General features: G+C 48.6%; 6 protein-coding genes across 6 annotated transcripts; 5 read left to right on the forward strand and 1 right to left on the reverse strand.

The window, feature by feature from the left end:
• Positions 1 to 1,973: 1,973 nt before the first annotated feature.
• Positions 1,974 to 2,519, forward strand: BC939DRAFT_378162 (ribosomal protein L6, alpha-beta domain-containing protein; the record flags this gene model as incomplete). Its single annotated transcript, XM_051551711.1, has 1 exon — positions 1,974 to 2,519. A coding segment is annotated over one exon (546 nt), but the record flags the coding sequence as incomplete, so codon positions are not given.
• Positions 2,520 to 3,013: 494 nt separating this feature from the next.
• On the forward strand, positions 3,014 to 4,594 carry BC939DRAFT_461016 (uncharacterized protein). The gene is made up of 4 exons (XM_051556958.1): positions 3,014 to 3,292; positions 3,422 to 3,573; positions 3,722 to 3,998; positions 4,097 to 4,594. The coding sequence occupies exons 1-4, from the start codon at positions 3,150 to 3,152 to the stop codon at positions 4,428 to 4,430; spliced, it is 906 nt and encodes a 301-aa protein (XP_051409098.1). The 5' UTR covers positions 3,014 to 3,149; the 3' UTR covers positions 4,431 to 4,594.
• A 1,307-nt stretch (positions 4,595 to 5,901) lies between these two features.
• On the forward strand, positions 5,902 to 8,060 carry BC939DRAFT_479847 (uncharacterized protein; the record flags this gene model as incomplete). The annotated part of the gene is made up of 4 exons (XM_051558879.1): positions 5,902 to 6,903; positions 7,009 to 7,229; positions 7,335 to 7,668; positions 7,848 to 8,060. 4 exons carry the CDS (start codon positions 5,902 to 5,904, stop codon positions 8,058 to 8,060), a joined length of 1,770 nt encoding a protein of 589 aa, XP_051409099.1.
• A 312-nt stretch (positions 8,061 to 8,372) lies between these two features.
• BC939DRAFT_461019 (uncharacterized protein) lies at positions 8,373 to 10,116 on the reverse strand. The gene is made up of 3 exons (XM_051556959.1): positions 8,854 to 10,116; positions 8,650 to 8,757; positions 8,373 to 8,504 (listed from the first exon to the last, which is right to left on the reverse strand). The coding sequence occupies exons 1-3, from the start codon at positions 9,765 to 9,767 to the stop codon at positions 8,432 to 8,434; spliced, it is 1,095 nt and encodes a 364-aa protein (XP_051409100.1). The 5' UTR covers positions 9,768 to 10,116; the 3' UTR covers positions 8,373 to 8,431.
• Positions 10,117 to 11,495: 1,379 nt separating this feature from the next.
• BC939DRAFT_461025 (uncharacterized protein) lies at positions 11,496 to 17,967 on the forward strand. The gene is made up of 5 exons (XM_051556960.1): positions 11,496 to 11,786; positions 11,901 to 11,944; positions 12,341 to 12,728; positions 13,155 to 14,012; positions 14,106 to 17,967. Exons 1-5 carry the CDS (start codon positions 11,730 to 11,732, stop codon positions 17,808 to 17,810), a joined length of 5,052 nt encoding a protein of 1,683 aa, XP_051409101.1. The 5' UTR covers positions 11,496 to 11,729; the 3' UTR covers positions 17,811 to 17,967.
• A 263-nt stretch (positions 17,968 to 18,230) lies between these two features.
• BC939DRAFT_495481 (uncharacterized protein) lies at positions 18,231 to 19,335 on the forward strand. The gene is made up of 2 exons (XM_051559648.1): positions 18,231 to 18,331; positions 18,474 to 19,335. Exon 2 carries the CDS (start codon positions 18,490 to 18,492, stop codon positions 18,859 to 18,861), a length of 372 nt encoding a protein of 123 aa, XP_051409102.1. The 5' UTR covers positions 18,231 to 18,331; positions 18,474 to 18,489; the 3' UTR covers positions 18,862 to 19,335.

Here is a 19,335-nt window from a genome sequence, read left to right on the forward strand (position 1 = left end):
CGCAAGAGCGATGCCAATAACGTCGCCTTTTCTTCGATTCCACCGTCTGTTCAGCAGTAATGTCATCATCTTGACTACATAATTTTGCATTTTATCTCTTTCCTTTTGCTGTAGCTGTATCAACACATTATTATTGTACCATAGATCTAGAGTCCGTTGCAATGAAGACCGCACCAGAACTCTAAATTAAAAAAAAAAAAGTTCTTTTGCTGAAGCAAGCCCTTTAGTTCCTTGACTGGCGGCGGTTCTATATGTATAGACCTACCAACCATACCTAGATTGTACATGACAAAAAACGCTCCCCCAATACGAATGCTGAGGACTCCACTGAGTTCAGATGGCAGGGCTTTACAGCGCGTTTCCATCGTTTGTTTTGAAGGTTCTACATCACTACAAAGCTATGTCACTTCTTCACCATCACTCCTGGATCTCGATCTCACTGCTGAATTAACTTTTTGCACATTGGAGCATGCCGTTGTCTTCTCAAGCATCGGTTTGCTTACACTACTCGCGAGCGTTTTTCTTAAAAACCACTTCCTCATCGAAGCCTTGGAAGCTGTGGAAGATGGCTTCGGCGACTATTAAAAAAAATTATACAAAATGGGTATTCAGAAATTTTACGTGCAACGACAGGTTTTGTTAACAATCAGACGATGGTTGGTGGGTTTATACATTGTCATATAGACAAAGGAACAGCTACTGTGGATGAAGATACTTATTCGCTTCAAGTGGCCAAGGCAATCTCCACATCAATAGGCGACGGATACTGAAAGAAAAAACGTCGTAGGTTAAATGATGTTCCTGTTGCCTCCTAGCCTTCCCACACGAAGGTGTAACAGGCTCGAATCAAGAAATTGCAGGGCTTTCGCCTTACCGACAGCACGCACATTTGAACCAGCAAGCACAAACGGATTAAAGGGAGAAAGCTGACAAAAGAGGAGCGTCGAGCCATTCTACATCGCTAAGGTTGTTGCCAAGCAGGGAGAGAAAATGGCAAAGCTGCCTTGATAGCCGAACTTTTGGAACAATGTCAGAGATGTTGTTGAACAGAAATATTGAAACTACTAGTATTCAAGACAAGCGCCTCCCTTACTTGAGCCTTAGTCTTTAGCCAATAAGGCACCTTCACAACTAAGCACTCCCTTTAACTTTTGCAACACCACGCTTTCTTCGTTGGACCGGTTGGCAGTGGAAAGAGGATGGCTGTTTTGAGCGATCCATCCCTTTCTTCCGCAGGGTCTATTCTATAATAAAAGAATTGACGCGAGCTAGCCTCAATCATAGACGGAGATATATCAGGCTATCAATCACGCCCTGTCCCCGCATCTAAAAAGATGCCTATAAAATCTGCGCAACAGAATGATCCAAGCCACATGCGGACTATATCTTGAAGGCAGGCCTGAGACAAAGTTTGTTTCCTCCTCTAAATCATTCTCATTTTTCGGTGTGTATGACTGATTGACCCACAGTGACCGACCATTTCCATCCAGCGCCTCCTCAAATCCATCCATCCATCCATTGCGATGTTGTTGGCATTACTTGGATGTCAGGATGTACATTGGATCCAATTGCTCAGTATTCTGAAGACGAGGCCACGATCACCTCACGGAGTCATCGACATCTCGTTCATTCGACGCTGTCAGCAAATCCAACTGTTTGCACGGCTCGACCCGCCATTATGTCAGCAACAGGGAGCGGTTATTCAGTGCTCCTTCATGCTAGGTGTCGCAAATGCACCAGCGCTGGCGACCCTGAAGTCGTTTTATGATGCCACTTGCACACATCCGACTCGATTGTGATCAGCCCAACAGCTTTGGATCAAGCCCTGGGCGTTTCTTCACAGTCGAAAGCAACAATGGAGAGAAATACGGATGGCGACTAGATAACGGGACTCAGCCATACACACTCATGCTGAAAAAGACAATGTCTAATATTGGTGTCACTCTCTTGCTCTCTGCTGTCAACAGGACACAATGAAGGATATCTACAAGGAAGAGATTCTCGCCATCCCCGAGGGTGTCAAGGTCGATATCAAGGCCCGCATCGTCACTATCACCGGCCCCCGCGGTGCTCTTACCAAGAACTTCCGTCACGCCGATATGGACATTGTCAAGCTGGACACTGACCGTATCCGCCTCGTCGTCTGGCACGGCAAGCGCAAGCACGTTGCTTGCCTCCGTACCATCCGCTCCTTGATCAACAACATGATCATCGGTGTTACCAAGGGCTACGAGTACAAGATGCGTTTCGTCTATGCCCATTTCCCCATCAACGTCATTATTGCCGATGATGAGAAGTCGGTCGAGATCCGCAACTTCTTAGGTCAGAAGATTGTCATGAAGGTTCCCATGTTGGAGGGCGTTACCATTTTCCACTCCAAGGACCAGAAGGATGAGATCACCTTGATTGGTAACGATCTTGCCAACGTTTCCCAGTCCGCTGCCAACATTCAGCAGGCCACCACTGTCAAGAACAAGGATATCCGTAAGTTCTTGGATGGTATCTACGTCTCTCAGAAGGGCCAGCTCAAGGGTGCCGACGACGAGTAAACTACTCTTATCTGTATCCTTTATTAAAAACCTGGAGCCAAGGATCCAAAACAATCGTTTCCTTCGATAATAAATCGCACAGCCTAGCGACCCCCATTTGCTATGGCGCATTGCGACTGGTTGTGGCGAACTAAATGTCAACGGCAGGATTGGGCACACAAGTTTTGTGAGTTGCATTTAAACTATCATGATCTCGGATTTTCTGCGATATGAAAGAAAAGAAGCTTTTGTCTTGAATGTAAACAGCTGGTGAAGTGCACGATGTGGAAGTTGAGCTGCAGATATAATGAACCAGGCTCGCAATTGAACAGATAGAATAGTAGGATAACCAGCAAGCTGGACATTTGCACTCAGGAATGTACATTAAATAAATAAAATATCGCAGACGTAAACAACCTGAATTGCAAGCCACTACACCTTTGAAGGTCTTGTTGTTCTTTTTTCTTTTTTTTTTCCTTCCTGCCCTTCACTTGGACACTCATTCGCTCGACCCTTGGTTACCCTCGTCACTGTTCCCGGCTGTGCAAGAGTCCGCCCTCATACCACTCAGGCAAACTCAACTTTTTAGTTACCACATTCATTACAGAGGCGAAAAATACTATGCCAAAGTCAACAGCCTCGCCGTCCTTCAGCTCTGGACCCTTCGTGGAGGTCTCGACCAAGCTATATATCCACCTACCCCCATGTTTCGCCACCAAACCGACCGAGGGTATCCAAGAGCAATTGAACGGCTTTCTCATGAGGTGCGCTCCTATGGCTGTCATTCAGTCGCAAGAGATAACTCTGAACCTTTTTTGGATCAATTGATCGGCATATCTGTGATCTAAGCAATCGCCTCTTCCCTACTGGCTTCCAATCGGTGCAATATTTAGATATATGCCTCAAGTCGACGGCGTGGTATTGGCTCACTCGGATTTGAAGCTGCTTCAAGAGTCAGGAAGGATCATGTACGACTCACCTTACTGCCATTTCTGGATTTCTGTCAAGCTATTGGTCTGGAAGCCCACCAAAGGAAGCAAGCTGCGTACGTTGTTTTTTTTTAAGTACCAGCTACAACTATCGTTGACTTGCACTGCCTGTTGGCTCAGCAAAGTAAGCATTGGATAACCCTTTGAGGATATTCTGATCTGACTATGAGGTCTCTGGCTTCTTATATTATTGTTTATCGATAGACGGAACCATTAACTTGCAGTCGCCTGATCACATTGGTTTGCTGCTGTATGGCACATTCAATGCCTCGATCCCATCCGAATTCATTCCGAAGGACAAGTACGAGTTTAACCCCAACAGCAGCTACAGCCGGGTGAAGCAACAGCAGCAAGACGGCGAAGAAGCAGAAGGCGAAGATTCATCATCCGGAGTGGGTGGACTTTTGAACGGCGAATGGGTCGTTAAGAGCACAGGCGAGAGCATTGGACACGAAGGCGTAATTGAATTCGAAGTATCGGAGTAAGTCGTGCGCGTACATCGATAACAGCTGGTCTCATATTGTTGTCTATCCTAAGTGCTCACCCTGGGCTGCTTGATTTTGCTGTCATGTCTTGTAGTTTGGTCAGGACAAACGATATGCTGACGGTAACAGGATCGTTGGTGAAGGTACCTGTGACAATGCGCCGTCCGTCGATGATGGTCAAGTCGACGTCGTCGTCGGACCCCGTACAAAAGAAGCGCTCCGCGCCCGAGGAGGATGAGGGGGAGGCCGTCGCATCACAGGAGGCAGATCTTAAGAGGATAAAGAAGGAAAAGAAGGAGAAGGTCAAGGATGGCGAGGACAAGACAGAAGATAGGAAGATTAAGGAAATGAAAAAAGACAGGAAGGAGAAGAAGGATAAGAAGGAGAAGAAGGAGAAGAAAGAAAAGAAGATCAAGGCTGAGGCATGATCGATCCTGACAAAGGAAAGCAAGCAGGAACTACCCAAACTATCAGGGACAACACGACACCGCATAGATTGGACTTTTTGCTGTCTCAGACAAAAAAGCACCACCCATATTACTTTGCACCCTACCTTCATGCAATTCACGCATATACATCTATTAAAACCACGTTTATCATTCATTGTCCAATCTCTACGAAGCGTATCTGTGCGTCAAACCGCGATGGCCACAGGCTAACGTGTTGACGAGACCCTTACACCTTTGCGAAAGGTGTACCATTTTCGCACTTTTTTATTTTTATTTTTATTGACGCCAGATCCCCCTAGGCGTGCAGGCGCGCTTGTATATTATCTCTACATTATACACAAGATGTCACGTGGAATACCTACTTTTCTATAGTCCTCGCTCATCGCCTCGAGAACCACCCTCCACAAACACATCGTGTCCGCTGGCGGCATCCTTCTCCTCCTCTTTCGGCGACCTTTTTGTCTTTCCAGTTCCAAAGCCTTGTCGAGTTCAGTGTCGAGGGTGGACAGCTCAGTGGCGCCTTCTTCTCTCCCGCGCCAGCATTCCTGTTTTCATTTCAAATCTGCACAACACACCATCGAGGAAGACGCGTCCAGGACGAGGAATGATTGTGCCGGCTGCGTGGATGTATCGCTCACCTCTCACTTTCTTTTTTCTTTTCGTCTTGCTGCCCATATATTGTTTCTGCTTTTGATCGCTGGATACAATACCACAGACGCTTGCGATTTTTTGGCAACTCGAGCCTGCGATCGCTTCTGAAAGCCCGTTCCAATCTACTGTTGTTTTGATTTTCTATTTTAATACAGTTTGTATCCACAAAACGCCGCCCCCTTACCACAATCATGAATACGGTGCCCAGCGACAACTCTTGCGAGTCCCAGGAACAAGGACATTCCCTTTCAGAGCCGTGCAGTACCTTTGATGTTACAGTTCCGGACAATGATGTCATGGCTGCAGGAACAGAACGCACTTCGAACACGACTATGTAGGACAAGGCATCGGTGCACCTTGAAATTATTCTCATATTGCATTGCATATTGAACGCGTCCCTGTTTCAATCAAGCTCGCATAGCGAACAAGACGTACAATCCCAGCCATTTGTCAAACGAGTGCAGGACACCCCCAACGAGCCCAGGAAGAGGGCCAGGACATTGCTGGAATTGAGGTTCGTTATCATCCCCCGCTCTTTTTTATTTCATCTACAATCGCTCTGGATATGCATTCACTCATCATATATTACTCGTATGTATTTTCTTGTCTGCATTTTTTTAATAGAAAGCAAACATCCGCCAACCACTTTTCTCAAAGCGCACGCGTCCTTCAAAGGCGCTCGAGCCCACCGTCATCAGACATGTCAAATGTGACATCAAACCATTCAACACCGACGCCCTCAAGTCCTCTGTCGTCCTTCCAGACTAGGCGTCCAACCTTCAGTATCAATCCAATTGCTATGACCATGGCAGGAAGATCGCATTCGGACCCATCTTCAACCTCATCTTTTCTCGCACGCTTGAAGGACAGCATATCCGACGAATCGGAGGGTCACACTCCCAAAGACCAGTTGATTAAGCTGATGCCACCACCCATGGCTCGGTCGCGGACATTTACCGGATCAACGAGCACTGTGCAGGTTGATCAGAGACCTTTCTTTTTAGCCCCCTCGCCGTTCTCGACATTGGATACAACTCGCAGGCTCCAGGCAGCTGCACCATCATTCAAAACTGCTCGCCCTACAACCAAAAGATTGGGCCAGGCTCAAGACCTACTACGACAAATGATCCTGGTCCGTCCATCAATGACCCGATCACGATCCCTATCATTTCAGTCCATGGACACCTCCATGAAGTCGACGAAGATATTGAGCAAAGCGAGTGATTGGCAACGAAAGAAAGCAGCGGAAACTAACAAGAACGATGGGACTAAGTCTCGCTCGACTTCTCCAGCCGTTGAATCCTGCACAGCTGCCATGGACTCTCTTTCACCGCCATCTACAAAGCCGTCTACACCTTTTACTGTCCGTATCCGGCGAAGATCTTCTATTACCAATACGACTACCAGTCTCTCCCTACCCCTTCAGGATATCACAGATTCTCTCTGTTCTGATTCAGACGATGATGATGCGGGTCGAGACGAGGATCTCAGCCCCAACTCCTCCAGTGCGCGCCCTCGCGATGTAACAGCTGCGATGGCCATGCCGGAGCCACCGAAGCGACCGATGATCCTGCGCCGTCACCAAACTATGATATCCAGCCGAAGCGAGTTTATGAGGACACTGGAAGTTGGCACACGGCAGAGATCTATTTGTCAGGTGTCTGCCATCAACAAGAAACCCATGGTGTTTGCAGCTGAGGGTTACATTCCAGACCCATTACGGGAGGACTGCCGAATTCTGCCCTGTGCTAACTTTGCGTCGAAGCCAGATGACACCACAAAGCGAATCACTCCTCAGACGGTAAGAATCGACATCCGTGTGATTATTTTGCCGTCATCTTGGTTGCCAAAGTAGGCAGGAGGACTTATATGCTCTGCGTTCTCGCTCTGTACGTATACGATATAGGTAGCGGATCTCCTGGATGGCAAGTACGAGGACCAATACGATCTACTGTACATCATCGACTGCCGATTTCCATATGAGTTTGAAGGTGGACACATCAAGTCGGCCGTCAATGTGAACACAACGGACAAATTGGAGGAACTGCTGCTTCAACCTGCTATCACTGACAAGCGCGTACTTTTGGTTTTTCACTGCGAATTTTCATGCGAGCGCGGACCACGCATGTAAGTATTAGTGATACTTTCTCTTTCATTACTAGAGTGCTCAAATGAGGTTAAGGTCTGGGTCATTGACTTTTTGTCTTCATTGCTGCTCTTATAATGCAACAGGGCACGCCATCTTCGCACTCAGGATCGAGCCGCGAACGCATCGCATTATCCAGCAGTGTTTTATCCAGAGGTGTATGTGATGCAGGGAGGCTATTCTGGATTCTTCAAGAAGAACAAATCGTACTGCTGGCCGGAAGCATATGTTGAGATGCAGGATGAAAAGCATTCGCAGGAATTTCAGCACCATATGCGGACATTTGGGCGCGAGTTTTCTCGGACAGCGTCCAAGGGGTTTCTAGGGACTGAGTCCAATACCAAGAGCTCCTGTACTGATGCGGCCATGTGTCCCTCGCCACTGAAATCGACTTTGGGACCTGCATCGACCGCACAAACGGTAACAGCAACGACAATGGCGACATCGATTGTAGCAAAAAACATGACGTCCACTAAGACTATTGCTTCTACGGCGGCTAAAGAGACGGCACGAGCTACGACAGGTGCAGTCAGCGCAACCGACAAAACAACTATCAGTTCCTCTACCGCCACTATTACTACAATTAATTCTGTTGTCAGACCGCCACAACCGCCCAACAAGGCCTTTACCAAAGTCCTCTCCTCGGTCAAGCAGGCAGTTCTATCCGGCTCAAATCCTTCTCCTTTGTCTTTGACGCTGGCCTCGAAGAGGCTGACTCTGACCCTTCCTCCTTCGAGCAACCTGTCGGTTGCCCAACAGCTGCTGCTGCGACCCCGAGTGCTCGCTACATCCTCGAGACCAGCCCTACTTAACGGTAAGGGTAGTCTCAATACCGCGTCCATCAGCAGCACTACGACCAGTATTACTACGAGCACAAGACTTCGCGCGAACCCGGACTCGAACCCCAACGCGGTCAATACAAGCCCGTTCTTTTCTGGATTCCGTCAGACGAAGCCCATCTTTGGAGGCGTCACACCTTCCCAAAACGTGGAGACTTTTCCTTCCGTGGTCAAAAAACAATAACGTATGTGCTCCCAGCAACACATACGATTCCGTAATATCCAACTCATGTATCATCTCCTGCACCTCCTCTCAAGTTTAGATTGTTATTGAAGAAAGCATTCTTTAGAATAACAGTGTCCGTTTATTTATAGTACCTGTGCCTGGGACGCTCTGTGATTTTTTAGTGTGGACTGGCAGTAACGGAGGAGCTGGTGGTGGCGGCATAATCAATGACTTTATGAATCAAGAAGTTTCTATTCACAATCATGAGTCAAAGTACAAAGTGGTTGATTAAGAATGGATCCCGGATATTCTTTTTTTTCTTTGTTCACAGCTTGCAGTTGTAGACTCTGTTTTTCTTTTTTCTTTTTTCTTTCTTTTTTTTTTTTTCGCTCTTACCGAGCACTAAAGGACTTTAGGAGCGCATCGCAATGGGAGAGATAATCGTCTGGCATGATGTCCGTGTCCAGACTTGAGACCGTCGATTGGTCCAGTAGCTCCGAATCACTAGGAAATCAAACAAAAAAGAGCTTTAATGAGTACACAATATCACAACGCGCGCAGCGGAGTGTGATACCCTGGGAGTTCGTTCATTCCTATTACCTGTCCTGGTCTCTCTCATCCACCTCTACAGCTTCTATCACTAGGGTCCAATCCTTTGCTCCCAGCACCGTTCCTGGTCCTGTCCCTGGAGTGCTTATCGGGTTGGTGACGATGGAGGAAGATTGAAGAGAGGAAGCTCCGGAGGAATCCGTCCTATGGTGCCCTGGTCTTCCTAATGGGGTAGGATTGCTCTGTCCATCGTTCTTTGTGAGTTGTTGGATTAATGCGTTGTTGTTGTTGTTGTTGTTGTTGGTGGTGAGGGTTGTGTTCGGTGAGTTGAGAGATGACGAAGATGATGAAGCTGTGGTTGTAGACGTCGTCGCTATTGTTGTTGTTGATATTGTTGTTGTCGCAAGGGCAGCTTGGAAAGGGACGAGTTTCACATCCATGACTTGGAGATCCATAAGGAAAGACTCTACATTCTTGATGGAACCGGAGCGGGGGTCGAGGTCGAGGGTGATACAGCGAGATTTGGGGATGGATTCAAGGATCTCGGTTTCGAGGGGATCGTTTTCAAAGATGTAATGGACTTGTGGGTGAAGGGTTCGTGTTTGGATAGTGCTTGTTGCTGTTGATGATGACGATGATGGCGGTGAGGACAAGGAGGCCGATTTTGTTGCTGCTGCTCCCGCTGTCGTTGATGGGGTTGCTGTATTGGTGGTGGTGCTGGAGGAAGCAACGCCGGTGAGTATGTGAGCCGTGGAGGCTGTTCTGGAGATACCTGGTGAGATTGGAGAGGAGAAGGATCCTGCTGCGCCCGTACCAACAATGGCGGCGGATAGGGGAGGTATAAAGAGCGGGGTGATGTCTGAGGGGGTAGTTCGTGGTGGTAGGGCAGCTGCGGCGGCGATCATGTCGCCTGTTGGACAGGGTTTATGGGCTCTGAGGACCACAAGCGCTGGTACGGCTGCCATGATAACAATTGATGATTGAACTGTGGTTCATAGTCCTGGTTCCTGATCCCAGTCTTGGCTCCTGGGCTTAGTACTCGATTGTGGCACTGGCTTTGGTCCTGGTTGTTGTCTCGAACGGTGTCGTGGTCTTGAGGATCGGATGGATGCAGGGTGCTCTAAAATGAAGGACACCAATGCATCCTGAAAGGAATCATCGCCTAGTTCACGGAAGGGGCGAGTATGCGTCAGCTGATCATTTTTGCCCTGCAGCAGGCTGATGTGTCGACTAAAAGCGCGTTTTTCTTTGAGGAGGATAAGATCCGCGTCAAAAAGTATCGACACTTATAAACAATAAATTTTAATTCGTGGCCGCTTTCTCTGCCTCTACTTTTGCTGGACGCGTCTTGAAGAAATAGGATGATGATGACCATCCCCTGCACTTGGTAGCATGGCCTCTTCTTTGTGTGCAGCAGTACTAACAGTCCTCAGACATAGATAAAATGGAGCTGCAAAGACTTTAATACGGCACCTCTTTTCCTCGTATCTTCGTTACTCTTTACATTGTGCATGCAGCCATGGCCTCTCTTGCACGTACGAGGAACCATTTCTCACGTGAGGGCCGCAACCGACTGAATTAAAATTTATTATTGTAAAATATAGTGGAGATCTGAGCAGCCATGGATTAAGAGCTCCCTCGCTCGATTTTTGGCAGATATCATGACCTAGAATGACTACGAAATGGATCGGAAGTTGTGTGAATGCAATCGATAGTATTGTGTAGATATCCGTGTATACACATTTGCATACAGATAGTATTCAGATACCGCTCGGGGGGCTGCTCTCGATGTTGTCATAAAGGACTTTGAACAAGCAATGGATCGGTTTCGGATGATGCTTCTTTTTCTCACAGAAGATTAAAACAAACGAAGGCTGTGGGGACTGAACAGGTACACCCAATTGGGCGTCGCATGATTATGCCAAAGCCCAACAATGGCGGCACACTCGGTCAAATTGGCACAGGGTCTTTCCGGATTGAAAGGAGTCGCCACTAATTTTCAATTGATTCATTCATCGAAAATCTCTTTCGCCCCTGAACGATACACCCATGTGCCTATTCAGCTTGCCGAGATGCTCACAAGGCCTGGTCTTGAGCAACATAAAGATTTCCGACAATACTGCCTTGTGCCAAATTCTTTCAAAGAAGTTGAAGACTTGGTTTCTGAATAACTGCTGTGGAGAGGCGAAATAGGGCGATCAAATAATCCGCAGTTTTGCTCTCACATCGGTTGTTCCCTGACGTTTATGCTGCGGCGGTGATTTGTATTCACCCCTTGGAAATAAGGTACGTGTGTGAATGCGGTCGCTATGTGAAAATCAAGCGATCGGGATCCGCAGCAAGCATGTGGTCGGAAATCCTATCGGTCCTCTTGGGAAATCGACGGATTTAGAGATTGGTCCATCCTTTTCTTCTGTTGTGCTGAGGGCTATGTCTGCAAGGAGTTCGACAAGTAATTTGCATGTAAACAATTCGCGAGGAAGGAAAAGACAAGCTCCATTAACTTCGTCTACCGAGGATAGGTTCATTGGCTGAGAGTAGGAAGGAAATAAATCAAATAAAATAGACCGTGGAAAGGTGTGAGATTGCGGGCTCCGACAGGGAACGAGTCCTGATTTGGGCAACACGCACATACGACAGCAGCCGTGTCATGGGCGAAAAGGCCCTCCTGAACGGAAGCAAAAGTATAAAGGTACTGCCAATTGCTGCCGTCTTCTTTTCTTCTTCACTCTCCACCCGTTTTTTGCTCTTTCCTCTTTCCCTTTTCACACCAAAGAAAAGAAACAGGCGGACGAAACAATAGCAACAGTTGGACTGGCTGACTGACAGGACTGCTCCAATCACCACCACCCCTCACTCTCGCTCACTCTCTACATTCCTGATCTCTTTCATTCCCCACCGCCCACTCACTCGACCCCCATTCCACAATGGTTGCCATGGCACCAGGATCGATAGCCCATCTCTGCGGAAACGACTCGATCGACGTATGTTCATCCCTTACTCTCGCCGACAATTGAGATCTCTTTCGAGTAAAAGCAATTGCTGTACCACCATCACTAACACAGCATAAAAAAAATACTGGTTCGGCGACTCAATAGACACCCTGGATTGACGACGACTTTACACCATGCTTCCACGAGAGGTAAGAACGACTTCATTCCTGATCACGATCTAGACTGGGGACTGACAAGCTCGACGCTTGGCTGAGGATGAGACAGGCCCCCATTGGGTCACATCCAACTGGTGTTACAGTTGCATCTATCTTTCCTTGCTCAATACTTAATTAATCTCGCATGGCGTTGTCGCTTTGCACTTCTACCCTCCCTCAAATGGCCGAGTTGATCCTTTGGAATAACAAGGAGGAAGGAAGAAGCATAAGCGAGATGTCTTTTGTTCGCACCACGACCGTCGCAACATTTTTTCAACTCCAGCAAAAAGAAAGTTTTTCCCACTAACAAACACAAACCATGGAGGGAAAGCAACCTTACCTCGCCAACTGACACTCATGGGGATGTCCTTTTTGCTTGTCCATTAATAGCGTTCTCGATGCAGGAATCCCGCTTTTGTTCGTCCTTTGTTCTCTGGTGGCAGTCATCGGAACTGCTGTCTATAAACACGTCCATAAGAATCACACTGGAGATCACTCTGGATACCTTCCTATCACGGCTCAGGACGAGGCACTTGTTGGATCAGAAGTAGACATTGATGAACAAGAGGACCTCGGTCAGGACGGCTCACTCCCTTCAGAATCGGCTGTTCATCTCGGTCAAGTTGCATCTGGGCGCCGCATATCTGTTCGTGATGCCATTAAGACCGTGGCAGCCCTCGCCTCCCTCGCCACGTCAATTGTATGGATGGTCAGCCGATCGCGCGAGGACAAGGACACTTATCTGTACATTGCACCTTTGGTCTCGACATGTGCCTGGGTAAGTGTTTGCAAATCATGATATCAAAAATCCAATTCCACAACACTTGATCTCTTGCTAGTGCGATCTGGCAACCAAATTCATTTTCTAAAACCAGAATTTGTGAGCGGATGAAACAAGAACACCGATACTGCCGACAGCCAACTATGGTCAATGCTAGCGCACGCCTACTCGGAGCAGAAAAGCTGGATCGGGAAAGTAGTCTACGAAAAGTGGAAAAATAGAAAAAAAAAAAAGAAACCCCCATATCGAGTTCTACTTTCCTTGGTCGGCTTCTTTACACTTGGCATCGACATTTTAAATGGACACACGATGCACAACACATCCAGGACGGGCACCCCTTTGAAGCAGAATGGTGGCGCTCTTTTTGCTGAAGCTAGTTCGAATGATCTGTTAATTTTTTCCCTCCAACCGCACGCACGTTAGGCCTATGTCTCTGTCTTGACCGTCTTCCACCTGCTGAGACCCCTCAATCCCCTGGTCTCACTCACCCCGCACTTCGCGACCTTTTTCATCGTCAATCTGCCCATTGCCCTGTTCAGGCTCCGTACCCAGATCATTCACAGGACATCGGATCTGGAGCTGGTTCTGGCCTCGATCTACTTTGCCGATGCTATCCTCCTCGCCCTTCTCGCCCTCACATCCCAAAAGTCAACCCGCGCTTTGGTCGCAAAGTCAGGGGAGCGTGTCCCCTGTCCAGAGACCTATGCATCCCTCTGGGCCCTCGCTTTGTTCTCCTGGGCAGATCCATTGATTGCTCTCGGTTTCAGGCGTGCATTGAACAAGGAGGATATTTGGGACTTCCGCCTGGGCGACTATTCATCCGCGGTGATCCACCACTTCCGTCAATCAATCCTCGCTACCCGAAAGAACTACCCGTTCATTGCGCGTCTCGTGATCAACTTCAAGAAGCGCATCACTGTGCAGGCTCTCTGGGCCGTAGTCTGGGGACTGTTGACTTTTGTCGGGCCCTTTGCTTTGGAGCGCATCCTGTTCTATGTGGACAACAAGGACACCATGGCTTCCGAATGGGGATACATTTACGTCTTTGGTATGTTTTTCGGAATGCTACTCGCCACCATTGCTCAGTCTCAGATGCTCTGGCACGGTCGCCGTATCTCGATGCAGCTTCGTTCAATTGTGGTCGGCGAGGTCTATGCGAAGGCCCTCCGTCGCAAAGATCGTGCTGGACAGACTCAAAAGGCTGCCACCAACGACTCAGACGACGAGGGCGGAGAGAACGAGATGTTTACGTATGGTGCTATTAACAACATGATCTCGAACGTAAGTCTGCATACGCGCTATTTAAGCTAGTGAAAGATGTCGATTGCAACATTGATATCTAACCAACACATCCGATGCTTTCAAACGGTATAGGACACCTCCGAAATTTCAAGCGCTAGTGCGTACCTTCAAGATATCTACATTCTGCCGCTTCAGATCGCCCTCGCCATCATGTTCTTGTACCGCATTCTTGGATGGTCTGCTCTTGCTGGTGTTATCACCATGGCCTGTTTCATTCCCTTCAATTTGTTCCTGACCAAGAGAGTCGAGATCATTCAGGATGAACTGATGAAGGCAACCGATAAGCGTGCTGAGCTCATGAACGAACTCCTGCAGGCTATTCGTATTATCAAGTTCTTCTCTTGGGAACGCAATTTTTACGGCAAGGTTGACAAGGCTCGCGAGAATGAGCTGTACAAGCTGCGTCTGCGCTTCACCTGGTGGATTTTCGGCACTGCTCTGTGGTTCGGAACACCTGTTGTGGTCACCATCACCACCTTCTTTGTCTACACCAAGCTGGCTGGCAATATCTTGACAGCCACTATTGCCTTCCCAGCCTTGGCACTCTTCAATGTCCTACGAGCACCCATGGATGCCTTCCCCGAAATGCTCTCTCTGTGCCTGCGTGCCAAGGTCTCAGCTGCCCGTATCGATCGTTTCTTGGATGAGGAGGAGGTCTTGGTCTACGCCAATGCTAATGCCAAGCCTCGCAAGAACTTGCCTACCGACCCCATCATCGGATTCAAAAACGCGACCTTTTCGTATGCCGGAAAGACGCAGCAGGATGCTGCCAATGCCGCACATGAGGTCGGCGAAACACTCAGCGGCCATCATTTTGAGCTCAAGGACTTGAACCTCGAATTTCCTGTCGGAGAACTGTCTGTGATCACTGGACCCACCGGAAGCGGCAAGACCTCGCTGTTGTTGTCACTTCTTGGAGAGATCAACCCTGTCAAGGGCCAAGCCTTTTTGCCTCGGCGTGACTCGCATGATATCAATCCTGTCACCGGACTCACGAACGGGATCGCCTATGTCGCCCAGCAGGCCTGGCTGCAAAACAACACCGTCCGCAACAACATTCTGTTCGGCTCACCCTTTGAGCAGCGCCGCTACGATCAGGTCATCGAAATGTGTGCTCTCCGACGCGACTTTGAAATTCTGGAACACGGCGACGAGACGGAGATTGGTGAGCGTGGAATCACTCTTTCGGGGGGTCAGAAACAGCGCATTGCTCTAGCCCGTGCGATCTACTCGAGAGCTGGACATATCTTGCTGGACGACTGCCTGTCGGCTGTGGATGCCCATACTGCCAAGTGGCTCTTTGCCAAGTGCCTGATGGGTCCTTTGATGCAAGGACGCACCCGGGTTCTGGTTACCCATGCCGTCTCCCTGACCCTGCGCGGTGCAGCCCATGTGGTTGTTCTCAGGAACGGTGTTGTCGTCGCTAACGGAACTCCAAACCAGGTCCTGGAAGCCGGCGTTTTTGGCGACGAGGTGACCAACGAGGAACAGATCATTGACGAACCACATCCCGACGACCGTACTGTTGCTGGAATCGAAGAGACTGAGGACGAGAATGGAACAAGCACTCCTGTTGCTTCCTCCTCCGCGGCTCTGATTGCGTCTGGAAAGAAGAACTCGAGCAGCGATGATTCCTCGACCAACTCGACCATCCCTGTCAAGGAGAAGAAGAAGCTCATGGAGGATGAAGGGAAGACTGATGGCTCTGTCTCTTGGGGCGTCTACAAGTTGTACTTTGGATCTATGGGTGGTATCCCGTACTGGATCTTTTTGCTATCATCCTTTATCTTTATGCAGATCTTCCAAGTTGCCTCCGATACCTGGCTCCGATTTTGGGCTGCCGCTTCAGAGAAGCATGATGATGAATCTGCCTACACCGCTTTGGCCTTTGCCGCTGCCTCGACTCCTTCATTCGCCTCTTCGGCCTCGAATGTTGCCACCAATGTCTCTGGATTGCTCATGTCGTTCGCTTGCCAATACCGCGGTGACCACACCTATTTTGGCGACAATCCTATTCGCGTCTGTCGTCAGGAGATCTACGACGATCGTCAACCTATGAGTCCTTTGTCCGCCATGAGCTACGAATACCCTGTGCCCACTGGATTCTCGACCTTTGATCGCAAGCCTCGCAAGGGCCAAGTGGGGGATCTCAACTTTTATCTTGGAATCTACGCTCTATTGTCGTTTATGTACATCTTTACAATCATGTGTCGTCAAGCTGTCCAGTACAAGGGCTCATTGGATGCTTCCCGCTCGATTCACCGCCGTCTCTTGTCGCAGATCCTGAACTCGCCCGTCCGCTTTTTCGATACCACACCTTTGGGTCGCATCATGAACCGCTTTACCAAGGATATCGAGACCATTGATCAGGAGGTTGCGCCAATTGCCTCCAACTTGATGTTCGACTTGCTGGGAACCCTGACTGTTGTCATGGTCATCACATATATCACGCCTCAGTTCTTGTTCCCTGCATTCCTGATCTCGATAATGTTCGTCATCATGTCCACTCTTTATCTCCGTTCGTCTCGTGAGCTGAAGCGTATCGAGTCCATCACAAAGTCGCCAATTTTCTCGCACTTTGGAGAATCTTTGTCTGGTGTGGCTACTATTCGTGCCTATGGCCAAGAGAAGCGCTTCCAGCACGAGAACCTCGAGCTGTTGGATGATCACAACCGCCCCTTCTTTTACCTCTGGGTCTGCAACCGTTGGCTCTCGATTCGCGTGGATGTGCTCAGTGCGCTCGTGTCGTTCTTTGCTGGACTTTTGATTATTATCAACCGTGATAACCTCGGTGCCCCTGCCGCTGGTCTCTCACTCTCGTACTCGCTCACGTTTACAGATCACGTCCTCTGGTTGGTCCGACTATACTCAAACAATGAGATGAACATGAACTCTGTGGAGCGTGTCCGCGAATATATGGATCTACCTCAGGAGCCTCCAGCGGTCATTGAGGACTCGCGCCCACCTCCAGGATGGCCCAACAATGGCGAGATTACAGTCGAGAACTTGGTGATGCAGTACTCTCCTGACGATCCGCCAGTTATCCGCGATGTCTCTTTTCATGTCAAGCCTAGAGAAAAGGTCGGCATCGTCGGGCGAACGGGCGCTGGTAAATCGACGCTTGCGGTGGCATTCTTCCGATTCATGGAGATGACATCCGGCAAGATCACGGTGGACGGTATTGATATCTCAACTTTGGGTGTACATGACCTGCGATCATCGCTGACGATTATTCCTCAGGATCCTGTCTTGTTTATTGGAACTATTCGCACCAATCTGGATCCCTTCAATGAACATGACGATGCTGCGCTGTGGGCAACCTTGAAGCGCGTGCACCTGATCTCGGGAGATGGCACGGAGTCGAATTCTTTTGGAAACTTGGATAGCGAAGTTCAGGAGAACGGCAATAACTTTTCGCAGGGCCAGCGCCAGCTGATCGGACTTGCCCGCGCCTTGTTGAAGCAGAGCAAGATTATTATCCTGGACGAGGCAACGGCTTCCGTTGACCACGAGACTGACGCCCGCATTCAGGCGACGATCCGTGAGGAGTTTAAGGACTCGACGTTGTTGACGATTGCGCATAGGTTGAGGACGATTATTGATTTTGACAAGGTCCTGGTGATGGACCACGGACAGGTTGTGCAGTTTGATACGCCTTGGAATTTGATCCGCAAGGACGGCATCTTCAGAGGCATGTGCCAGCGGTCGGGCGAGTTTGACCTCTTGGTGGAGATGGCGACAACCGCGGAGAGGAAAGCAAGCAGTAGCAGATCTTGAATCAACTCCGTCAACCCCTTTATTCCACTGCATGGACAGCGCCTCCCCACTCATTAACATTTTGCATAAATTCACGACCACCATTTATTTTTTGTCATTGTCACTTTTACGTTCTCAAAAGCAATAAATATATTTACAACACAGCTTGTGTTCGTGGTGATGCCGTAATTGCAGTACCAGTCTTGATTGACTCGAACACCAAAGGTCTCTGATAATTCATAGCAGATCTTATCTCCCTAGCTCACGATGTTGGCAAGATACCTGCAATGCAGTATGATCTTGCCGGTGGTTCTCTCTGGAGGCGCCCTCTAGTGCGATACACTCCTTTATCGGTCATAGAGGACCCATTCATTCATTGAGGGTTTCCTCCCGAATAGTCGTGTTTCAGACATCAAACGTGATAGCGGTGTCGATGGAGCTGTAGTACTACCATAGCAGACCTATATAGGTCCAAGTACGCACCTTGTTTTGAGCCTGACGGTTTCAGAGTTCATCTATCAAATAAAAGCTGGACAGGCAAGGTAAGAAGAGTCCGACGCTGATCCTATCATTTGAATTGAGCCACAGGACGATGTCAGGTCCGTAATCTGTCTTTTGGTTCTGATCCTTGTTGATGCCATATAATTTTTCGTCTTCTTGAACTTTTTCGTCGTCCGATTGAAGTGAATCATCCCTCTCGATGTCCGACAAGTGTGTGTACGGCGAAGCCAGGGTTCGTTTAACTGACTTTATTGGTAATCTCGGTCTTCCATCCGTACCCCCCACGAGTCCCTGCTCTCAGCTGCTAAAATTCTGGGTAGTTTCCGACATCAATCCGCGGTTGGACTTCGTACATGGTATTTTCTATTTGATCAACGCTGAGAATATGGCTATCTGCAGATGTCTGCTGGAGGCCTCTGATCCTCTTGTTCCGCACGTTGGCTTCGTTGCAAATATCACCAACTTCCTCGCGATCCTGCTATGTCTTCATATATCCTTCTCCACGCTGAATACCTTCCTCGTCCCTGTCTTCGCCTTCGGTACCTTGATCTTCTCTCAGGTAATTCTTTAGATCCCTAATCTTCAAATAAATCTGCTTTCTCCTGACACGCTCCTCTTTCAATCGAGATATCCTTTCCTGAACTAATCTTCAGCGTCGAAAGAGGCGTGCTGAGGTGATACAGAACCACTTCGGTCACATAGTCATCGCTTCCACTGGTGGCCTTAACAATCATAGTCAGGGTGAGGAATGGGTGACTGGATTCGAAACTACTCTTGATAGCATTGAACACCGGAAGGCCCGAAAGGGAGGTTTTTTTTTTTTTTTTTTTTTGGATTCTGTGAGTTATTGAGTGAAATGGCGGTTGCGGTTATTGTTATAGTCTATCGGAACGAATATGGCGGATGTGAGTCGCGCAAATGTATGCACCGGCTATATGGATGAATGTTGCTGTTGTTGTTGTTGAGGTGGTGAACACTCGTCCTTGATGGAGAGGCAAAATTGTAAATATCCGAAAAGCTGCAAAGACAAGCGCAAAAACCACTC

Source organism: Gamsiella multidivaricata (genome assembly GCF_025024155.1).
Source record: "Gamsiella multidivaricata strain RSA 2152 chromosome Unknown BC939scaffold_64, whole genome shotgun sequence".
Taxonomy (NCBI): Eukaryota; Fungi; Mortierellomycota; class Mortierellomycetes; order Mortierellales; family Mortierellaceae; genus Gamsiella; species Gamsiella multidivaricata.